The 23685-nt window shown below is 41.4% G+C and overlaps 1 protein-coding gene across 2 annotated transcripts in view; it reads right to left on the minus strand.

Annotated features, from left to right (window-relative positions):
• The window catches only part of GTF2F2 (general transcription factor IIF subunit 2), a 94422-nt gene that overhangs the window by 2971 nt on the left and 67766 nt on the right, over window positions 1-23685 (minus strand). For both annotated transcript variants that reach the window (XM_042806176.1, XM_042806177.1), the window contains 2 exons: window positions 13935-14034; window positions 3988-4131 (listed from right to left, as the gene is read on the minus strand). In XM_042806176.1, coding sequence (XP_042662110.1) covers window positions 3988-4131; window positions 13935-14034 — 244 coding nt within the window. The remainder of the gene's footprint in view (window positions 1-3987; window positions 4132-13934; window positions 14035-23685) is intronic.

The raw sequence follows: 23685 nt of genomic DNA on the forward strand, positions 1-23685 counted from the left end.
ACATGCAGTTCCTGGGCTGAGAGACCTAGCCTGTGTCTGGGAAGCCAGGTCGCAGGCGTGGCGATGCTGCAGGGCTCGGGCAGCACGGAACGGCCGCGGCTTCGCTGCTGTTCGGTGGCGGCGTCTTTGGGTGACATTGACCACGAGGCAGTTCTCACCGCTCACTGCTTGCTCACGTCGGCCTCCAAACCACCCGCCCAGTGAAACGAAGGTTACTTTTAATTTCAGCTAGTTTTCAGACCCAGTTCCCCAGGCAGCTCTGCTTCTCTCTGGGCAAAACTTCCAGGAGTTTTGATTCAACGGCGTAACAAAACGGAATAAAACCAACCCGAACTGAATAGTGAGGTAATGTCTGGGTCACAATAAAAAGCACTTCAAGCTGAGACCGCGAACTATTTGCAACATATTCCTGTTTGCCACCTCTGCTGCAGGGGGAAACAAGCAGCGCTGGTTTTAAGGAGGGCAGCTGAGAGTGTTAACCCCCAAAAAATCACTCTGCGTGCAGAGACAATGCTGAGCTGTTGGAGCATTTAGACAATCACAGATCAGGGGTAATCCTGCTGCACTGTACCGTACTTGAGAGCAAGTTGGATGGAGGAGTTCAGGGAGTGTTATGACTTTTTCTGCCGGATCCCTTCCAGAAGCCAGGACCCTCCACCCGGGCCCGCGCTGTGCTGGGCTGGCCTATACACCTTGAAGCATGCTGCTCAGTCTGGTTCTGTGTCACCAAGAAAACTCCCCCCACACCTCCTCCGGTGATACCAGATACTGAATTTTAGAGCTTGGTGAGTGCTAAATAGGGGCCCGCAATTTCGTCTCAGAAAGGGATTCAGTATTTTTATATACTTGTACATTGAAGGCATCCTCTGCTCTGTTACGCCTTCCCTCGTTATTTTTTCCATAAAAAGTGAAATGTTATTATAGAATTATGGCATAAAACTTTCTGAGAGAGGAGTTAACTTTCAAGCTCTCAAAACCCTTCTGAAACTCTGAGGGGAACACCATCTTCCCCCACTATATTTAAGATAACCATTACTTAAAGCTGAAATAAAAGAAAAAACTGCAAACAGTCTACCCCATTTTGAAAACTTACAGTTCATATTAGACTACTGGTTCCATACTGGTTCCATTCTTCACAAATATTTGATTGCTCACATAAAAAGTGTATTATATTCTCAGCCATGAAGTCCAAATCTAGAATTACTGCAGTATTTCCACGGAACACTCAGTATTTACATCTGGGTAGGTGGCAATAGATTTCCCTACTACTGCAAATTGTTATTTTTCATTAAAAAGGAAAACAAATAAACCCAGGCTTCCCTGATACAACAGTAGTTTGTGTTCAGAACAGACTTGCTTTGTGATTTCACAATCGCAAAATAAAGATGGCAGCAATTTCCCATGTAACATGCAACATATTCTGTGGCAAGGGTTTAATTTACTATTTACATTTACTATTATGTGAGAAAAATATCCTTATGTATTTGTTACTTCACTAAGATGTTAATTCCCTTAGACAAACATGTTTTAAATATTATCAGCCAGTGATGTAAGCAGCTAAAACTTCATTTTAACGGGAGCTGAGGAGACAGCAGCAACAGCATTTCTTCCCTCACATCTGAAAATATCCTCAACATTTAGAAACTCAGAGGAGAAATTACATACCCAGACAATCTGGACACTATGACAGAAAATGAAGCAGTGAACACTCAGCAGAGATTAATTAGCAGCCAATTGCTGTACAGCATGGGGAAAGCATGCCTATTCACCTGTTGGCATTTTAGCTTTTTTTTTATTGGGTATAGCTGCTCTGCGAACAATAAAGTCACAGTGGGCATTGGGAACAGATACACTGGCTGAGCAGCAGGAACCAAGGGCTAGTATTTTTACAGGGAAATGGATGCTGGTAGCAACTCCCTATAGAAGTTTGCAATGGGAACCCAGATGGAAAATTAGGATAGCTTTAGATGAGGGGTAGTTGGCGTACTGAAAGATAGCTTTGAGTTTATCACCATACTGGCTACCCAGGGAATGAAGAAAGGCTTCAGGAAGAGAATTTTGGTCATTTATTTTCTCAGGATATCTGGGTCTGAGGAAGCTGCAAGGGCACCAACACCTGTGGCTAAACTCCGGCTAGGAATGAACATGAAACCCCTAACTCTGGCACACAGCCTGGAACTCAGACCACACAGCCCACTCAGGGGAAGAAGGTTGAACGGTTTGATTAATCTCAGGAGCCCTACGGGACTTTTAGTCATCAGTAGTGAGACTCAAATAAGAAGCAAATAAGTATAGCCCAAATACCACGTGATGTTGGTTCAAATTGGTCTACAATTTCCTTTCAGCATATCTGTATTATTGCAATAGTTGAAAAAATAAAGGTTAGATCTGCTGAGATGGAAGTACGCAGCACAGATCTACTATGCTACAGGTAGAATACATTCAGGAGCATTATGATGACAGCAGAGATACATAGACAAGCACAGAAATTCATCATAAATGGAATAGAAATATTCCTCTGAGGCATTTTGCTCTAGACATCTAATCCTTAGGGCAGTGACTAGGACAAAAATGGGATTAATCTTGCCCAGCTTTTGGTGCTTAATGAAGAAACTTGTGTCAGAAGCACAGCTCTTCCAGACCCCTTGGAGCTGATGTGGACAGGTACATTCAAGGGGTAAATCACAACACAGGAGGAAGAAAACTTCGGTTCTCCCATGGCTTCAGTGGGACTATTTCTTCAGTGGTGACTATTTCTAGCTGAAGTCATGCTAGACGGGATAAATCTGCACCTACTTACATTCAAAGCGATTGAGATAGTGACTGTCACATCTATCTCTTACCACCTCCCCCCCAAAAAAATCTTAAAATGTTCTTGCTACTCCTTCCATATCTTCCTCCTATTCCTTCCTGCTTCTCAGCTCCCATGATCCACACACCTTCTCTGCCACACAAATAAGGAGTTGACTCATTAGATTAATGAATGGAACAGAAAACACAAATGTATTATCCAGCTAGCTTCTTCCAAGGTGCTAGAACACCGTGAGTCTACATGCATTTGAATTGGATAACATCTTTGTGCAGCTTCTTAACCAGATCGTGCACCTTATATAAATCCTCCAATACAGATCCACTTAATTCTAAACATGAAGTGAGAAAATTTGTATCTCCATTTTTCCCCTCTTTTACAAAGGAATAATTTTTTCCATAATCCAGCTGTCACTGTTCCTTCTTCTGCCTTCCTGTTGCTCCATTTAGACTCATAATTAAGTCCCTTTAAGTTTTCTGAAAACTGCAGCTGGGTTGAGGATAGATATCGAAGTCAGCAGTGAAAAACATCAAAAGCACCAAAGATACTTCACATATCATTGTCTCCCCACGCTCCTGTCTAGTCTGCTCAAAGAACGCTTCAGCAGGGGAAGAAGGGAAAGAACAGGAAAGTTAGGGTCCATAAGGGAAATCAAGTGATTTTGGGGGTGTTGACATGATGCCTGAGCTCCTGACATGGATAATGCATACATTTAATTCCATGAAACACAATTTTCTAGACCCACAGAAAAAGAGTAACCCCTGTTGCTATGCCAAGATAAAGTTCAGAAGCTGAAGGAAGTGCTGACCACTCACTCACACAAGCTCTCTACTGTCAACAGCAACAGAACTAGGCTGTTACTTCAATAAGGACAGGAATAGCATAGTAGACATCTGAGCATTACAGAATTTGATTTATAGTATTAAAGGAAACCTAAATAAGAAAGAGACCATTTAGGTTACTTAAACCACCTCTGTCAAGAAAAAGCATACTCACTGCAATGCTTGGTATCCTACACAGTCTGAAAAAAAAAGTGATGATTTCTGCTTGTTGTAAAACATACTTTAGAGAGCTGTTTCAAAAGCATATAGTATATATTACACTATTTTCTGGATATGGAAAATATACATAACAGTAACTACCGAAAATGGTCATATTACAGGATTACTCGTACGTACCACCGGCTGCTTGGTTATGTCCACCAGGTCTTTAATGTTGTAATACTGATGTTTCTCAAAGGCTGAAAAAAGCATGTCCAACACCTGTTGTTTATCAGCTCGAGCCCGTTTTCCATCTTCTTTCTTCTTCTTCTCATATTCAATCTATCAGATACAAAACATTTTAAAGACATTGATATGTAACGCTGGATAATTCTCAATGCTGAACATTAAGACACAGAAAACCTCTCCTATTTAATAAAACACTGTTCAATGACTCAGTGCTTTTCATTTGGAAAATTTTCTTTTGAGCACTCAAATGTTCTTTTATGAACATAAACTAAGCATTTTGTCCTCATCACAATAAGCTTTTCAGATAAGTATCTCCGCTTTAATCAGTAAAAACACCAGAAACAGAGCCTGAATGATGTGCCCAAATCTGGAGAGAGAATTAATATTCGTAGAGGAATCCAAACTGAGACGGTATTTTCACTCCATGTCTGTTGATATCAGCTTCTGAAGTATAATGACAAGTATCAAACAACCCACAAATTGCCATACTTGGGAGAATCCACAGACCAACACGGCTACATCTACAGTCATAACAACCACTGGCCCTTGGACACTGCCTCATCTGCTCCAAAACCAGCACTCAAGACAACTCCTGTGTCAATATAAAAACAATCTTCACCAAGCGAAGACACACTTTGAGGACGCAGATGGTATCTCCTCAGAAGAAACCTGAGTGGCACACACAAAGTTACAGTAGTCCAAAAAAAACCCCTTCCAAGCAAGCAGAGGCCCCTTGTTGCCACACATCATCCTACTTCAGAATGCATATTAAAAAGTACCGAACTATTATAATTTGCACAAGATGACCATCTATTTTGCAGTGACTTTTATCGCCTCCAAAGATACTTCCTGCAGTTCCTCAGATTCATCATCACAAGCAAGATTTGCACAGACCAGCACACCTCAAACAAACTCCAACCACCACAGGGTACCAACCGCAACATCTGCCAGCACATAACCCGTCCACCCTCAATACCACCCTCAATAACAGAAAACCATGAAGCTCCTTGGAACCAACAAAGGTGACCTAGAAGGTTATACAACTCAGGGAATCATCTAGTGTCTAGTGCTTGCATGGGTGAATCTGAAGCAGCAAGATGTACAGCCAAAGAGATGCACGTGATCCATAGCGGACACACGCTTGGCTGCGAGTGGCCTAATTTTGTGTGGGAGTCGTTCTGCCTCTGATGCCTCAAACTTGATCCTCAAAAGGAAGACCTTCAGAGAGGAAGTCTAGAAATGAAAATTTACGGTTCCACTGGATACTAAAAATCTTATTTTTAAGAAGAGAGACTAGTTTTATGGCACAATTTATTTCTTCCTGTTTCCTTGCCAGCTAACTCCCTCCTACTCTCCGAGTGAAAATAGCCTGTCTCTTGGTACCTGTCCCAAAATGGCTGAAGACTATTACCACCGTGGCCACTGCTTACAGGTCTCAGGCCAGCCAACTTTCTCTTTCAAATCCTGAAACAGATGTACATTGTTAAATTGAATGCAGAGCAGTCGTTCCCAACTTGTAGCTTTAAGTCTGTTGCTTCTGCTTAAAGCCTACGATGGGCTTGGACAACCAAATACTCTTCTGCTTTTCCAACTGTATGTTAGTGTTATAAAAGATACAACCTCTCCACACAATTGATTTTTATCCACTAATACACTTTGGTGTAATTATTTAACTCTTTAGCCTCTGCATTTAAAAAAAAAAAATAATCTTCAAAACAGTAATAGTTTCGCAACAATAGCAAAATGTAGCATCAAGTAAAACTGGTTCACAGTGTCTTGGTTGCCATGATCTACAGCAGAACAGCTACGCCACAAAAACTAGAGTAGGAACATAAATCTAGGACATTGGCCTTCCTATAAACTATAGTACGTCAAAACATTTGCTGCTTCTGAAAGTCCAACAGACAATTCATTAGTAGCCTCTGTTGACCTTGAAAATGTTTTAATTGTAAGCTGTGGAAGCCCTGTTGTGGATTCAATTTCTGCTTCTCTGCTGGTATAGTCTCACTATGCAGAATAATGCAGTCAGCATCTAGCTGCAAACACATGAAGTAGAACTGCAATGGCGTTGAAATATATATGAATAAGTCTACTCAGTCAACACACTTTAAAACTACAAACCCAAAATACGGTCAGGATCCATTAATACAACAGAAAATTATGACAACTTAATATGACATAAGCTGAATTCTTTACCAAGCAGCATGGCCGAGGTGCACTCAGGGGTTACCTGCCTCTGTTGGCTGCAACTCCACCAACAAGGCAGTTGGCCAGTTCTCTGAGTATATTCACACAGCCATACAGGTATTGGAGAAATTGGATAAATCTCATTCATCTAAAAGTCTACGATGACCTGCAGCACCACCCATGTCCTGGTTTGTCGACAAGGGTTTCTGTAAGAAGCACCTAAAGAAATGATACAAAGAGTGGGGAGCAGGAGGAGGCTGGCTCCTTGCTGCGGGAAATGTAGGATGAAGTATGAGATGTCTGATAGTGCTACCTGCAAGATAAGTAATACACTAAATCAAAATGTTTGATTGCCAAAAAGGTCTCTTTGCATCTGATCTTCAACTGATCTGATGCTAGTCAGTTTGCAGCATTAAAAATGCTTTTAATTTACACCTGGCTTAAGTTGGAACTTACTAAGATATATGATGAGCACTATATATTTTTCCTGTCAGAGAAACCATCTCTCCGGAGCAATCATCTACTATCACAGACATGTTCTAACTCAGAGCAATTGTGTAGGGAGTTGCTACAAGGACACAGGCACATCCTGAGGACAATGAAGCATGCAGGGTTTAAGAAATGCATTTAAAATTTATTTTAATATGAAGCTGTCCCTCTGGTCTTAAAAAAAAATTTATTAATATGTCACATCTCAGTCTAAAGTTGATACTTCATGCTAGCATTGAAAAGCATTTGTTATGATCAGAATCCCATTGCACTGTATATTTTGGAAGTCTCATTTCCGTCTACAAGAACAGTTTTGGTTTCTGTCTTGTAATACAATCTGTATTTGAAAACTGCTTCTTTGCTTTGTAAGCTGGAGAGAGTTAAAGAGAAAATCCACTGTAATATAGGTAATGAGACTGACAGTGCTTCAAATAAACAAACCAGTAAGAACATCACGAAGTATGTCAGTTTCATCATTTTACATGGAATGAAACCAATGTAGAGAAAATATCTGGCATGCACAAAGTTGCAGACAGTGCCACATTACGTTGTGTTTTTAGAAGAAAATGTGTAAATAACACCAACCCAAACGTTATTAAATACTATCTTATCTAGTTGGGTACAACAAATATTTTTTAGTCCTGTTTGAAAACTGCTCCAAATTCTTTCCCTTTGGTGGTTCACGGCCAAACACAGGAATTACAATCTTGTAGGATATATTGTACCACATGGGAAGAAAACATGTACCACAACTTTATAGAGTCCTCTTCAAAAATCAAGACATCAACACCGTATTCTTCTGGAAGCAGAGTTTGCTAATTACCCACTGCAATCCACTGCCGCAGGCTTTTTTGAGCTTGAGTTTTCAGCCTTTTTTGACTTAGGGATCCACAGAATTGTCCAGTTTCTCTGTGCAGTTGCTGATCAGATCACAGCTGACACCGGTAAACAACACTCTATGGGATTTTCAATAGAGCGCCCTATAACATTTGAGACACTGGCTTCTGGGACACGCGGACCAGGGACATTAAAAATGTTTTGAATATATGCACATGTAAACATTTGAGAAGAGGAGAAGATGGATCATCCAGCCTTAATCTGTTGCCAAAAAAGCATCCAGCACTTTAGAGGTCAAGTCCAGAAGATGGTAGGAGAGATGAAGGCACCTCTATTTGCAATGCTTGACCAAGTTCTGGGTTCCTGCATACATCTGAGGTCACTTTTCAGTGTAAAAACCTATGTGTTTGTTTTTGAGGTTAGCATTTTTTCTCTGACTCAAAAATATACCAGTTGAAAGATGCAGTGTGAAATATAAAGACAGCCAGTTACAGGCTGCATCATTCTGCCACAGCAGCAGCTATTATGCCTGCTCTTACCAACCCTTCTGAGACTTTCTACCTCCCCAAACAACAAAACCAAAATGAACAAGAAGAAAAACAGAAACAGAAACAAACTGCAACCTACTCAGGTGGAAGGTCAAGCTGAAGTGATGGAAGAAACCAATCTCCCCCCTTTCTGATTTTTGTTTTGTTTTTATGGAGCAAGAACAAGAGCAAAGCATCGAGCTTATTCCTTCTGTACGTGGCAGAGCTATGGGAATGACAGGTAAGTAACATGGGCGTAATGGGAAAAGCTACTACGACTCTCAAGACAATCTCTGAGAACAACAAAAAATCCATGGTACTGTTTGTACCTCTTCAAATGACACATAGCGAAAATGTGCTTAGCTAGCAACTAGCTACTAGCTACAACTATCTCCATGTGGAGAAAAAAACTACTGGCTATAAAATTGATGCTTCCAACACAAAGGAACAAAGTAACAATAAGGAAATTCTCATCATTATTTTCACTGATGTTATGTCTCTGACAGGACTATTTCATGACTGCATATAAAATCCTAATTATACAAATAACAGCCTCCTGGAAAATAACATGAAGTAGCCTTTCTAACCAAAGCACAATATCTTCTTTTTGTTAGTAAATGTAATGCCCAGCATTCTTCTTTCTCTATTATTTTTGTGCCTCAGTTTACTCTCCCCAGTAGGACCTTCTATTTTACATTTTCTGGATGAGCTAAAATAAATCAGAGAGGAGTGTTTGTATTCCCTATACAAATGCAATGTGAATATTCTAATATTCTTAATTCGTAAATGTATAAAATCAACTCGCACAGAAAAGTGAATATCAAACCCTCCCTTTTCTGAAAAGTTGTTTGCAGCTGGTGTCCCGGTTGCCCACATTTTAATTAGCAACACTCTAGCATCTCCTTCCAACGTCAGCAACAGCTCCCACTGTTGTCTAAAAACACAGAGCACATTGTGAAGTGCTATTAAAAAAAAAAAAAAAAAAGACAAAGCACGGTATCTGTTGCTGTTTTCTTCTTTTTGTTTTGTGAACACATTGCTCATAGCAAGCTACAATGCAGCCTTTCATTTTTTTTTTCCTTCCCGCTTTCTTTGCAAACACGGTGTTTTGTGCAGTAGGCTTAAAGCACTTCTTGAGAGTCATATTACAGACCACATGTACACTGTAAACTAATTAGATTTCTTTAAAGTTGTGTGGTTTTTAAATTTAAAAAGCATTAAAATGTGATTTGATTTCAAGGAAGGACCATTTTAGAACAAGCTGTCGAGCGTAGAAGTTGTGAGTTTATTCCTGCAAGACTTCATACAGAAATCAATTTCTCTTTGTTTACCTTCCCAGGTATGTTGCTAAGCTTTCTGAAAAGCTGCCAAAATTGCCTTCTTGAAGGTATCATTAATACTGAAGCTGATGTATTACACCGCTTCAGTAGACAGCTAATACAAAGGTGATAGGGAAGTGAGACTAAATCTAAAGTTTCATCTGAAGACGTTTGAAAGAAGTCTTAAAAGTTTCCCTATCCCCTCTATAGTCCAGCAGAGTGGGAAGAGGGGAGACCACAAAAAAGCCTCTGAAGGGTTAACCAGGACCGCTAGAGAACTTTTCTGCTGTATTATGAAACATAATTCCAGCTGCAAGGATATTAACAACGCAACCTTGTAAACACCTGTAATATTTACAGATCCACAGAAAAGGAAGGTCCCTTTCCCAGAGAAGAAAAGCTGGGTTTTTGTGGCACCTTTTTTTTGGTAGCAGGGGAGGGGGCTCCAGCAGCGGCCACTGTGAGAAGCTTCTGGAAGCTCCCCCAGCCCCAAGCCCCACCTCTGGCCAGGGCCGAGCCCGTCAGCGACGGTGGCTGCGCCGCTGCGATGATGTATTTAAGAAAGGGAACCTGGGAGGGGGGTCGGGACTTGTGAGGAGGTGTTAGGAGGAGGAAGAACACCCAGGTCTGTGGAAGGATGAAGGGGGAGGTGTGCCGGAGCAGAGACCCCCCCCCTGTATCCCGTGGGGAGACGGCAGGGCCACCCCCCTGCCACCCGTGGGGGTCTGTGATGGAGTAGAGGCTGCCATGAAGCCTGTGGAGGAGCCCACATCGGGACAGGTGGCTGCACTTAAAAAAAAAGCCGGGACTGTGAGGGTAGAAGTTGCCCCTCACTGTTGTGGTTCGGCGCTGGGAGGGCTGCAACACGCGGGGGGGGGGGGACCCACGCCGGAGCAGCTCGGGAACGGCTGTGGGGAGGACTCACCGTGGGGAGGACTCACCGTGGAGAAGGTTCATGGAGGCCTGTCTGCAGGGAGAGGGGAGCCCCGGGGAGCAGGGGAGGGATGTGTGACGTTCAGCCCCCCATCCCGAGAAGGAAGGAGCAGCGAGATGGCTGTGACCCCCATCCCCTGCCCCTGCGCCGCTGGGGGAGGAGGGGGAGAGATGGGGAGCGGAGCTGAGCCCGGCGAGAAGGGAGGGGTGGGGGGAAGGTGTTTTTTGGATGTGGTGACACTTCTCACTGTCCCACCTTGTCTGTTATCTTCGTTAGCATTTGAATTAAAGTGATGTTTTCTCCTCTTCCCCTGTGTCCTGGGTTGAGTGAGTGGTGGAGTTTTTTGGTGGCAGGGGAGGGGGCTATCGGGGCGGCCCCCTGTGAGAAGCTTCTCGAAGCTCCCCCAGCTCCACGTCAGCTCCACTTCTGTTTGGGAAATTGAGCCAATCGGCTGCGCCTCTGCGATAACGTATTTAAGAAGGGACGTGGTGACGGGCAGTGGGACTTGTGAGGAGGAGTTGCTGCAGCTGCGTGAACACCAAGGTCAGTGGGGGAATGGAGGAAGAAAGGAGGGGGGAGGTGTGCCGGAGCAGAGACCCCCCTGTATCCTGTGGGGAGACGGCAGGGCGGCCCCCCCCTGCCACCCATGGAGATCTACGGTGGAGCAGACACTGATTTATGGCCTGTTGTTCCTGCTCAGATGATCAAGGTTCTGTGCCCGAAGAAGGCCGGGGTCTCATGGGAAAAGGCAGCCCCGCTGCTGTAATTCAGTGCTGGGAGGATTGCAGCATGCGGGGGAGTCCCACGCCGGAGCAGCTCGGGAAGGGCTGCAGCCGTGGGAGGGAATCCAGTCGGAGAAAGTTAGTGACCCATGACGGAGCAGTGTGGGGAACGCTGCGGCCCGTGGGAGGAATTCAAGTCAGAGAAAGTTTGTGGAGGACTGTCTCCTGTGAGAGGGGGACCACGATGGAGCAGGGGGTAACAAGTTCCGGACACTCCCCTCACCGAACATGAAGGAAGTGGCAGCGCTGACTGCACCCCCCATTCCCTGCCCCTGCGCCACTGGGGGAGGAGGTAGAGATATCGGGAGCAGAGCTGAGCCCGGGAAGGAGGGAGGGGTGGGGGGAAGGTGTTCTCAAGATGTGGCAATGCTTCTCACTGTCCTACTCTGTTATGTGTTGTTAGTGTCTGTAATAAATGTATGTTCTTTTTTCCTTCCCCTAACGAGTCTGCCTTTTGCTCGTGATCATAAAAGGGGGATTTTCCCCCATCCCAGTCCTATCTCGAACCCCAAGACTGGCTCTCTGTCCCTTCTCATTGCCGGAGGGGAGGGAGAGAGAGGTGCTGCATTGTGGTTGGCTGCCAACCAGGCCCAAACCACGACACCCTGGAGACTCTGTCTTTGGCCCGTGACCGGAATGGGTGAGACACCCCTCCCTGTCCCTACCCGGACTCAACAGCCATTCTGCTTCATTTTCACCTTCCCATTGCTGATTGGGGGGAGGGGGGAGTGAACGGCTGTGTGGTGCTCAGTTGCCCTCTGGGCTCCAACTATGACAGTTACAATCCTGGCATATATCGTAATGGAATTGCAATTTCAATAAAAAGGTAGGCTTAATATGATTTCTTGCAAAAAAAAAAAAAATCACTTTCCCCATCCTGGTATTCAAACAAGGTATTGCTATTTCTCATCCACATGTAATTTATTTCCCTCCTCCTTCCTGTTGTATGTTCATTTATTGGTACATGGAGCAGCCACACTTAAGCCCCATTTAATATTCTATCATCTCTTCCTTCAGGAAATGTTACCCCTTTCTTTCTTATTTAGCAGATACTTGTTCTTTCCTCAGAAACCTCCCAGAAGGTGACTGAATGCCTCAGCATGTATGGTAGTTTGTACATTTTTTTCTTCTCTCTTGTGAAAAGTCTTGTCCCCCATAGGGCTGTCATGATTACAAGCAATGCAGCAAGTTTTAAGAAAGCAACTGCTGCTTGAAAACAGCAGAAGAATTTAACCAAGAGGTTTAAAAAGGTAATGGACTTGTTCTCCCAGTTGTACATCCTTTCAGCCATCTAACCTGAACCTTAATAAAACACTTAATGAAAAGAAAGACGTTGTAGGAAGTAGTCGTGCCTGGGCCTTCAGAGTCAAGGCAAGGCCAAGAGTGACTTAAGTACAAGCATGTCCTACTAGATTTTTCCCATCAAGGTAGACACGAAAAGTAAACACACTGCCAATGGATTTCAGTTAACACAGACAGCTATGTAACTAATAAAACCATAGTAATTAGGACACAAGAGCATCATAACTTTTAAGAAGCCTGGTTATGTCCTCGTTACACCTCCTGAATCTCACATAAGACTTAATTTCTGTAATAATATGATGACAGCAGTTTGCAACTGGAATAAAGATTCAAAGACTGTCTCCAGGTTGAAGTCATACTGTTGTAATACTAGTGTCAGGGAAATGGCGCAGAATCCTGCTAAAAAGAGAAGCTGTACATCACTGTAGCTTATTCCAGAATTAAAGGAGGAGTGTAACAGTAGCATCATAAAACAATAGACTCATATAAAACTGCATTTGCATAGCAGGATACACCAGTGTGACTATTTTGGTTAAATGTCATTCCCTGTGCTGAAATAGTTATATTGGTATGATCATCTATGTATAGATCAGACTTTGAACAGTAACTACTACAGAACAGTCCCATGAGAGAGAAACGATTATTTTTGGTTCTGTGGAAATAGACTGCCTTTCAGAATAATGCTTAAATATCATCCAGTATATTGTCATTTGTTTTATGTAAATAAAATCTTAATAAAAAGTGTAAAAGTTTAAATGACTAACACACTGACTCATTTTCAGGATGACTTAACATTTCTCACATTCAACAGTAACAGTGATTATATATGCATACATACAAATTACTCAAAGAGGATCTTTAAGAAAAAGGACATTATAGTTTGTATGTACATCAACTGATCTGGAACAGCAGTGTGGGTGTAATATTGACAAAGCCCATGATGCAAATAACATGTACTACGAAGGTATGAAACTGTGAAAAATGATCAGCTGTTATTCTTTTCTACTTGTTGTCAGTTCCTGCAAAGGACTGAAAACCACTGATTCTTTTCACGTCTTTTACCCACCTCCATATGATATTTTATTTGACTCAAAGGAGTGCTTGCACATCTCATTGCACAAAGCCAGAACTGCCTTTTATCCCTAAACTTCATTACACTCTTTCATTACATATCCCCAAACTTCATTACATTTCAAAAAAAAAAAAAAAAAAAAAAAAAGACTAGAAGAAGAATGTAATAAAGCCTCTAGAAAATGCTTGGGTAAAGGCAGTCTGCCCCCCACCAGGTAACACAAGAGTTAGAACCATCAGACCTTAGCCCCAAGGGTGACATGGGTCTTGAGACAGAAAGAAGATCCCCAGAACACAGAATCAGGGAGAAGCCAGATAACACGGAGCATTTCCAAAGACAGTGGCCAACTGTGATTGAAAGAGCTGCAGGACAGCAGCAGAGCAATTCTGGAGTCCTGAGTCAGGCTGCTCCTGAAGAGAAGAAGGGAAAATACTGAAAGCTACTTACATTATATTGATGATTAGCCACCGGTTTGTAGTTCGTGGTTACGGCTTTGTCCAGCTGCTGTGATAGCCTTACAGGTTTAGAAGATTCTTCTATCTGTAATCTGCAAAAGAAAACAAAAAGAGAATTAATAAAAAGTTCAGACAAGCGCACACTCAAAATTAATTCTAAAAATCTGCAACTGTGAACTAGATCTTATCAAACGTCAGCTGCAAACAAATCATAAAGCAAAACAGATGCACTCCTCTGAATTAAGTTCTCCTACTCTATTTTTGCTCAAGGACACTGTAAATTATTAGGGCACTGTATGCTACAGAAGGTATCGAAATGCTGAAAACCAAGCAACTGTGAAGGGAAGATACTAAAAGCCATGTCTGAACACAGATTTTATTCCAAAAGCCTGGCGCTCAGGTGGAAGAAAAGCCCTTGCTCTTAGAAAAGATCTAACCCAAGCCAAATGAACCCAGAATCTCCCAGCTCACTCAGCAGAGGGCTGAAAAAGCTTTTGATCCACCTCTGCTGACTCCTAGAGCACAGCAAAGATCAGAATCCATGACCTTGTCTTAGACATTGTACTGTAAAAATATAAACTTCCGTGACCTTTCTTTCGGCATTACAGTACAGTAACAGATCACAAACAACTGTTTTACAGGCACTTTTAAAAAGGTGAAGACAGAGAAATCCACCCAGGTTCAAGCCAATATACCATCAAGTCTCAATCACACAGTCAACAATAGGTGACCCTCAGTCCCCTTCAGGAAAGGCTCTGAGAAGGTCAGAGGTTGAACACGTTTTACCAAGCTCACCCCTATGTAATTTCAAGCTTATGCATATATTGGTGTAGGAGGAGTGCTCCATTACATCAGGTTGAGCACTCAAGAATTGCTATTTGCAATGAAGTTTCAAGAAACCAAGCTTTAGAAAGGTGCAGGACAACATCCGTCAGAGGAAATGGCTTTATGGCACACACATACAGTTAATATGCTGTCATCAGTGAAGTCTATTTTGTTTCCAAAGATGCACCTTACAGGCAGAAGAGTCAGTTTTCACTAAATACAATGTAAGAATTTTAGACCAATAAATATACAGTGGTGTGTGCTTCTTTCCAAAGAAAAATTAATATGGTGGCATTAATGCAAGTAATAACTACATGTTTACTCATGTAAAACACCAATGTGATAAAACAGTGTTTTCAAAACCACTGTGTTTAAGATCACTGATTTCTTTTTGTAAGAACATAACATACTACCAAAACTCTAAGTTTAAATTCAGCATGCTTCTGATTTGACACCTGAACAACCTAAATAAGTGTTACATTTGAAGTAAGCATTAAATTAAGAAATAAATTATCTACTTTTAGCAACTGGAAATAAAGCCAATCATCCTTCACAGCTAGTATTGTTGGACAGTAGTTACGGGCAGTTTTGTCTCATACATAGATATAAACTTGCTTCCTCTTGAATCTTTGTAGGCTTGTCATTTGTTCTACAGTTTTAATTATCCTTAAGCAACCATTATCTTTTATTCTACATTTCTAAATCAGGAGAAGGTATATCAATGCCTTCCTTCTGTCCAAATGTACCACATTTTTTCTTAGCTTGAAGGAAAATCAATTGGAAGGTAAATGAGCAGTGAACTCTTTCTACCCTTGTTCTGGAAAATAAAGGTAGAAGTTTTTATCACAAGAGTTCATCATTTGGCCTTCAATCTAATTAAACGATTTTAAAGATTTTATTGATCTGGTTACAAAAGGTCTTCTAAACTCGTGTTTCACGAAGAGGCACAGGCTAAAGCTGAATCAATGTATTTTCTCCTAATCTGTCTTTTTCTCCACTTTTTCATTGCTTATTTTTTTCTTTTCGGTCTGAATGCTTTTTTTTTTTTTTAATTTTAAAATAGTTTGGTTTTAATTTTTTTTTTTTTGAAATTCTTTTCTTGCAGTTCTTTGCCATTTTTCCTATTGTTTTAACCTGGGGGGTTTTACAGTCCTCCCTCTCCCCCACTGTAGCTATATTTCATCTCACTTTTCCTCTCTCACATTCTTCCTTTCCATAAAGGAGGTTTCCTGCTCAACCTTTTTACTGATACTGCTCCTGTTCATGAGACAGAGGCTCCTGGAGATGAACTGGGAATTCTTGTCTCTCCTTTTGCCCCCAAGACCACTGCACCACCTTCACATGGACCAGATTTAGATACTTGCTTTGCGATGTTGTTCCCGAGTCCTTCTCATTACATGTGCAGCACAGGTGAGTGATAGACAAGGTTCATAACAACATTAAAATACATCAGATGGTCTCCTGTTTTCAGGGATCACTAGGCTTAGAATGGTGGCATTGCTCCATGATCAAATCCTCCCTGCACCAGGCTTTACATTCATTACTCTTTACAATGTAAATTTACAATGTCCTCCATTTCTTCAAGAAAACAGCCAAAGAACATTAGCCCTTCAATGATAAAATGTCAGAACACTGAAAATATGGACTGAACACCTCAGACTGTCCTCAGAAGGAAAAGCTTTAGAATGGTGATGTCAAAGCCCCTCCAGCTTCTTAATAAATCAGATACTTAAGCATGCAAACGATTTATAGCTCTTTAGCCGAGAGCCTGTCATGAACTTCGGACACCACTCAGTGTTGAAGGTCTCCTCCTGTTCTGGCATTTTAAAACTACAATATAGGAAATTTCAACCCCCATTTCAGTGCAGCTTCCATAAATTAATTCTTGTCTGCATAAAAGAACACCAGCAATTGATTTCTTAGCATTTTTCACTTGCCATGCAGGATATGCCTTTCAGCTTTTCTATTTTAAACTGCTAGTGTCCAACCCAGTAGAAAACCAAGTATGTAGGAGAGCTAAGGCACTTCTCCGAGGCCTCCAAAGGTTGATGGCTGTGAAATTACGTTTAACATGTGAAGTTCCCTAGCACAGAATCTTGAAAGAAAAGAAAAACGTCTTGCCTGCCTAGGAAATGAGATGGAAGCCTACCAAGTGAAAATGGAAATGGACAATCTAAGTTTGTTTGTGAAATGGCAGAAAACTTTGGAAAGACCCACATGTACCAAATCACAAATGTATCAGCTGCAAATGTATGTGTCTCTGAAAGAAATACCAGAGATATCCATGGTGTATTTCAAGATTCCTTGCCAAAGGTTTCCAAATTACAATCCACAGATCTCAGATGGTCTTTAAGAAACTGGCTAACAGTACAAAGTTAACTTTTTTTTCTGTTTCTAGTTGATAAATTGCTGTAGTGAAAACTAAAAATATATTATATTCCCAGTATTCCTTTTTAATGCAAGCAATTACAGCAGTTGCCACACGCCGATATGAAAATCTAAATGGGAAGCACGGTGACTCAGGAGGCAAACCTTTTTATTAATATGCATTTATTCTAAACATGCATCTTGCTCTTCTCCCTAATGGCTGCACTTCTCATTTCCTTTTCTGCAGCTTTCAAGGTCTGGAGAATGACAGAGCCTCAGGTTGCCCTCCTTCCACCGGGCTTCCATGCAGAATATGGTCACACAATCCTGTGTGGAAGAACAGCTGCTGCACATCTGGAGTTAGCATCCCCAAAAGTCACAAATACAGGTAAAGGGCCTGACAAATGTGCTATAAACCTCAAATTAGTGAATAGTTCATGTGTGGATGAAGCACTGAAATTTGCTTAGTGCACTACAGAGGGTAAAGACAAATAGCCTGTAATCTTTTTGTCCAGATGATTTGTTGGTACAGACACTATTTGCATGGGAAATATGATGTGGTGGTTGTTTTTTTTCTTTGTTTGTTTGTTTTGTTTGTTTGTTTGTTTGGTTTTTTCTTTTCGTTTTGTTTTGTTTTGGTTTTGTTTTTTGTTTTTTTTTTTTCTTAGAAAACCAGGTTGTAATTTTCCCATATTCAGAAAGTAGTATGTCTGGGAGAATATAACTGACTTTTAAAAGCTGTATAGCTGTTGTTTGAAAAGTTGATGAAATATATATTTATACATTCTAGTAATTACACACTCAAAAATCTATAACAAAAGCTATGAATTGGGCATTATGCTAGCCTTTTAGATCAATGTTTTAATGTGTTACAGATATAATTACTTTTAAATGCTCATTTCTTAAACAGAATTTAAAAAGCAGTATTAAACCAAAATATTATGAAGCATTTTCTACAGGGTTTTCTCAGAATGGATCTGCTGAATCTTAATTGAAACTGTTGGTAGGAAGAAAGGGAAAAAAAAAAATCAATAGATATTCTGAGTCACTGGTGACACTGATTTAAAGGAGCAGTGGCTTTTTACCTATTACTCTTTATTATGATTTGCAGGAGTGTGACAGTTAAAAGCCTTAGTTATGGCTCAGAACTACACACAACTCTCCAAGGAGTTAAATTTTCCACTTGAGTCTTGTTGAAAAAAGCTAGCGCCATAATTCATGCTAATATCTGGCCTAAAAAATAAAAAGAGAATGCAGATTTTTTGTCCCCCAAACTGCCAATAAATTAGCGACAGAGCAGCCACCAGCCTGCACGCTGTGGTTTTCTCTTCCACCCCCAAGATCAAATATAGCTCCTCTGCCTTGAAATACAGCAAGTAACCAGCACAACATTGAATTCACCACAGTCATTTCCCAGCAAAATACATCTTATACTGAAACTCTGATTTGTCATTGTGTCTACAGTTGAATAAGGGGAAAAAACATTCAAACAGGCTGGAAATAATTCTATAGGACTTGACAACATGCAGCAGGCTCATAAAGGGAGACAGATGAAAGCAATATGTACATTCCTAGGAGGAGATGCTCATTGGCTTTTAAATATATGTATCTTCCAGCAATAAAAAATAAACCAAAGACCTTTAGAATTGATGATTTTCTGTGATTAATCTTCTGCCACAAAACAAATGTTTCAAAGATTAGAAGCAGGTATTAATCAGAAATGCTGCTAGGGCTTGAATTCTTGACATTTCTAAAGAAATTATTGTACAGATGGGACTGAAAAGTTTTAATACCTTCTTGTGCCTAGCTGTATTTACACAGGGCACTAGTAAGTAAGAAGCCAACTTTAGTGTTGTAAAAAAGGAAAAGTTGGTTTGCTTCTCTTTCTGCAATATGTCCCAACAGAGATGCACTGGCAAAGAGCAGGCCCACTGCCCAAGCTTCGGTGGCGAAGAAACACAAACTCTCCAGTTCTGCACAGTTTTGCAGGGGTCTTTTTTGAGTCGTCTCAGAAGTTCCCAGACCAGTGCCAGGGCAAAGGACTAATGCTCTTTTAGTCCTTCAACTCAGTAATTCTGTACTTGAACCAGATGCAGGCAGCTGCATTGCATGAAGTTTCACAATACCTGATACAGGCAACAAAGTCTTTTCTTCGCTTCCTTATTTTTCTAAGCATCCCAAACATGACAGAGGTAGGTTCATCCTGCAAAATCTCACCCAAAACAAGCTAATAAAATAAATGGAACAATATAGCTTCACACCTACTTCTCTTGTATTGATTTGGACCACTGCACCTTGCTGAGGTTCAGCTAGCATCTCTTCTAGCTTTTCTTCCAAGCAAGAATATTAGTAATATAAGAAGTAAGCAGAAGATGGGCAAGAGATGAAAACTGCGAGATGCTGAAACTTAAAGTTTTTGTAATTCTGTGAGAACTAAGGGAACTCAGCACCCCATGGGGAATATCCTCCTAAAACAACCCCATGGCAGCGCCCAACCACAAACATAGGAAATTACCAGAATGACCACATCGGTAAAAATACACATTATCTAATAATAATGACGACAATCTGTTGCTGTCATATATTCTGAAAGGTAAGAACTAGCAACATGCCAATTCAGCATGCTGTGTTTCATTGTAAAAAGTCTGACTGTCTCACAGTTAAATGGAGGCAGGTGACTGCAGCCCGCTGCATGGATGAAGCTACTATTCTCCTTCAGATGTTGAGTGTTACTCCAGCACACGCACCGATGCAAAGCAAAGTGAGTCCATCCCCATTTATAAAGACTAGATAGGCAGATAAGAGGATAAGCTGAATGGAGATGGCATTAAGAAGTGTATTTGCCAGTGTTAAATAATGAAATGTTTCAGATTATTAATACAGAATGTGATTTATAACTAATTTTAAGTCTTGAAATCCTGGCATTTCAAGAAAAGTGCTGCAATTATTATATGTTCAGGAAACCTATTAGATTTTTCTGAAGTTGACATCTTCAACTATTTATGGTGAAGGCTGAGCAATGAATCATACAAATATAAGATAATTTTATGTCTAATATTGAGACAGGCACCAGAGTCATAACTGAAGACTCTAATCCTACTTCTCTTTCTCCAGTACAGATCACAAGATGATATGAATGGCAATTCAGCAATAAGTAACAACTCCTATGAAGTTTATTTTCTGGCTTGATAAAATGAGAATAATTGATTAAAACCACTAAGCTCCCATTTTTCCTCTTTGAGATTACTGTTGCAAATGATTAAAAACCTTCTGGGCCGAGGCTGTAAGGATAAATAATGTAAAGATATAATAAGACAGACCTTAGTCTTATTTTATAATGCCAGCCTTAAACATTTTAAGTGATGCCCAGCCTTAAACATTTTAAGTGATGCCCTAATGCAATTAGCATGAAGAAAATTGTAAGATTTGCTTGACATCATGGATACTTTTAATCAAGTTCACATGTGTCTATGGATACTTCCTCTAGAAGCGCCCTGATGCTGATGGAGTCAGGCTCTGGCTGTGCCTGATCTAAACTGGGGACAGGACAGAAGTGTGTAATCTGAGGCTAAACTTAAAAAGGAATCATAACTCAGAGATAACTTCTATGCAATGTAACTGTTAAGTGAGGTTATAAGTAGCCCATCCATTAGTGTGGCTGACAAAGTTTGTTTCTTGTCTTTGCCTCTGTTGGACTTGTCTGACCAGGCTTGTGTCTCTGTGTGTTTTCTCGTTGCTTCCCCCTTTTACTGAACACATCTTTTTGCACCAAAAAGGGTCCTGGACCAGATACCCTTCACGGTGCAGATGCTCATTTACCCTTGTGAAGCAAGGCAGCCTCTGCACCCTCCTTGCTCTTTCAGGAGGACTTGGGTCAACCCAGCATTGCCTTCTTGCTGGGTGAAGAGCCCCCTCCACCGCTGTCATGCTGTGGATCGATGGAAAGGCCTTGCATGGTCAATCATACGGTCATAGAATCATTTCGGTAGGAAAAGACCTTTAAGATCATCAAGTCCAACAGTAAACCTAACACTGCCAAGTCCACTGCTAAACCATGTCCCTAAGCACCACACCTACACATCTTTTAAATACCTCCAGGGATGGTGACTCAACCACTTCCCTGGGCAGCCTGTTCCAATGCTTGATAACCCTTTCAGGGAAGAAATTTTTCCTAATATCCAATCTAAACCTCCCCTGGTGCAGCTTGAGGCTGTTTCTTCTTGTCCTATCACATTGCAAAGAAATTAACATTTCCTCACTACAGTTTGTGTACTCCAGAAGAGCAGAGAAGTCTGAAGCTCTGCAGTTGTTGCGTATGTCAGGATTTTTCAGTCCTTTCTATCCTACGGTCATCACAGTTAGTGCCCAGAAGGGAAGCAAACCCTACATTATTGGTTCCTACCATACTTTCAACATTTTCTTAAGAATACACACACCACGAACATCTCTGTTCTGCCCAGTTTTCAGCCCAACGCAAATCCCAACACAAGCAAGAATTTCAGGTCCAAGAACAAACAAAAGCAGATCTAGAGGGGACAGTCTTCTCCGAGGACTAAGCCTGGGTGCAAGTGCATCCATGTATGCTTCTTTACATGCTTCATCTCTATACTGGGGCACCTCATCTTAATTTCTAAGGGGATAAAACTACAGGAGACAATACATTTTTATACCAGGGTGCCTATACTTGTGGCTTATTCCAGTGACAGAAAGGTCTAAATCTAGTGTGAAATAATATCTGGATGTCCAGAGCATGTGGGGTACCTTGAGCACAGGCAAGAAACCAGGCATAAGACTGGCAGAATGACAAGGTACACTGAGCAAAAGAAATTAGGCAGCATGCCAGAAGAAATGGGAATGCTTGTGGAATTTGGAAGAGAGCTTTGAAGAGTCATGAAGATGTACATGACACACATAGGTCCCGCATGGAAAAAGAGAGGGAGGTGACACAGAAGCTGGAAAAGAAGCACAGCACAACAGGAACGGCTGGATAGGGAGGAATCTGGTGGACATACTCCAGAGAAACAGCAAGGAAGGGGAAAAAGTAGGTTAAAACAGTCTCAGTTTCCCTTTGGGTTTGTTCAGCTAAGACATACATGCAAAGATCTACAGATCTACATGCAAAGATCTACATGCAAAGATCTACATGCAAAGATCTACCTGTGAACTAACCATCTGACATTGTCTGTACAGCAGTCCATACAACACACACAGATGTCTGTGGCTCACATTCATTATAATGAATAATCAGTGAAAGCAGTTTCTTGCTTCGGGGGAAGCACCAGGAATCTCACAAGCCCATTGCTAGTACTAGAGAAGGTGAAGACTGGAGATTTAGGAAAAGTGACTCGTTAGCAGTCTAAGCAGGATAGAAAAAGCCAAGCCCTTTAATTTTAACATAAAGATTATCCTCCTAAATTAAAGCCCGATGTAGTCCTTTCAAAAGATTCACATATAATTTTAATTATGCATGCACACGTACTTCAGTTGTTCCTATCAAAAAAGATCCTTTAGGAAACAACTATACAACATCACTTCTTCCTCTTTTATGCTACTAGATGGTAAAGAAGGTAAGTTGGAAAAGAAAATAAAGACTGCATGGTTTTGGGGAGGGGTCAGACTTCTTGGAAATGTACGAGTGAGCTTAAATATATGCAAATAGATTAAGAAGTGTATTTATTATTTTGAAGGCAAAAGTACAAGAAATAGTTTTATCTCCCCCTGTTGCTGCCTCAAGACTTGCTTTGCAGCCACATGTCTGGAAGTCTCTCACCTCTTACTAAAAGGGAAGTTTATTCTAAATCGTCAGCAAACAAAAGCAACCGAGAAATAAAGTATCTGAAATGCAGTTGACAAAACGTAGACTGATAAAAAACGACAGCACGGGTGAAAGTATTAAACCCTGCAAGCGCCGAGCACTTTGAGTTTTGATCTAGGTGACAAACGATGTCCGTGCCCCTGAGATTTCTGAACCTCGGTGTTCGCATAGGTGTCCTCCTCGCGACTCCTCCTCACAGCTCTAACTCCTCCTCCCAGGTTCCCCTTCTTAAATACGTTATTGCAGAGACGCAGCCACTACTGGCTAATTGGCTCAGCCTTGGCCAGAGGTGGGTCCGACTTGGAGCCGGGGGGAGCTCTGAGAAGCTCCACCGCTGTAGCCCCCTCCCCTGCTACCCAAAACCCCGCCACACGCACACAAACCCAGCACACCGTGTTTAAAGTCAAGCCCCGTTCCCAGCTCTGCACCCTTTTACACCATGTACACCTTGGTGAAAACTGGCAGTTTGGGGTCCTGTTCTTACCCAAACTTCGGGGACCATCAGGTTCTAGATGTTAGGTTTGTCCGGACTACTCTGGGTTGCTCACTCTCCCACCAACGCGAATAAACAATGCGTTTGAAACTGTGTGCTCCTGTACTCAGGAACTTGCAGCTATAAAGTCTTTCTTATTTAAGAAAAACTTTGAGTATTTTCTTTGATATCATAAACCAATTAGTGCCAATATTGTACTTGATGCCTGAGGAGGTAAGAGGGAAGAAAAAAATCTGACAATCC

This window comes from Tyto alba, unplaced genomic scaffold (genome assembly GCF_018691265.1).
Source record: "Tyto alba isolate M040663 unplaced genomic scaffold, T.alba_DEE_v4.0 Super-Scaffold_45, whole genome shotgun sequence".
Classification (NCBI taxonomy): Eukaryota; Metazoa; Chordata; class Aves; order Strigiformes; family Tytonidae; genus Tyto; species Tyto alba.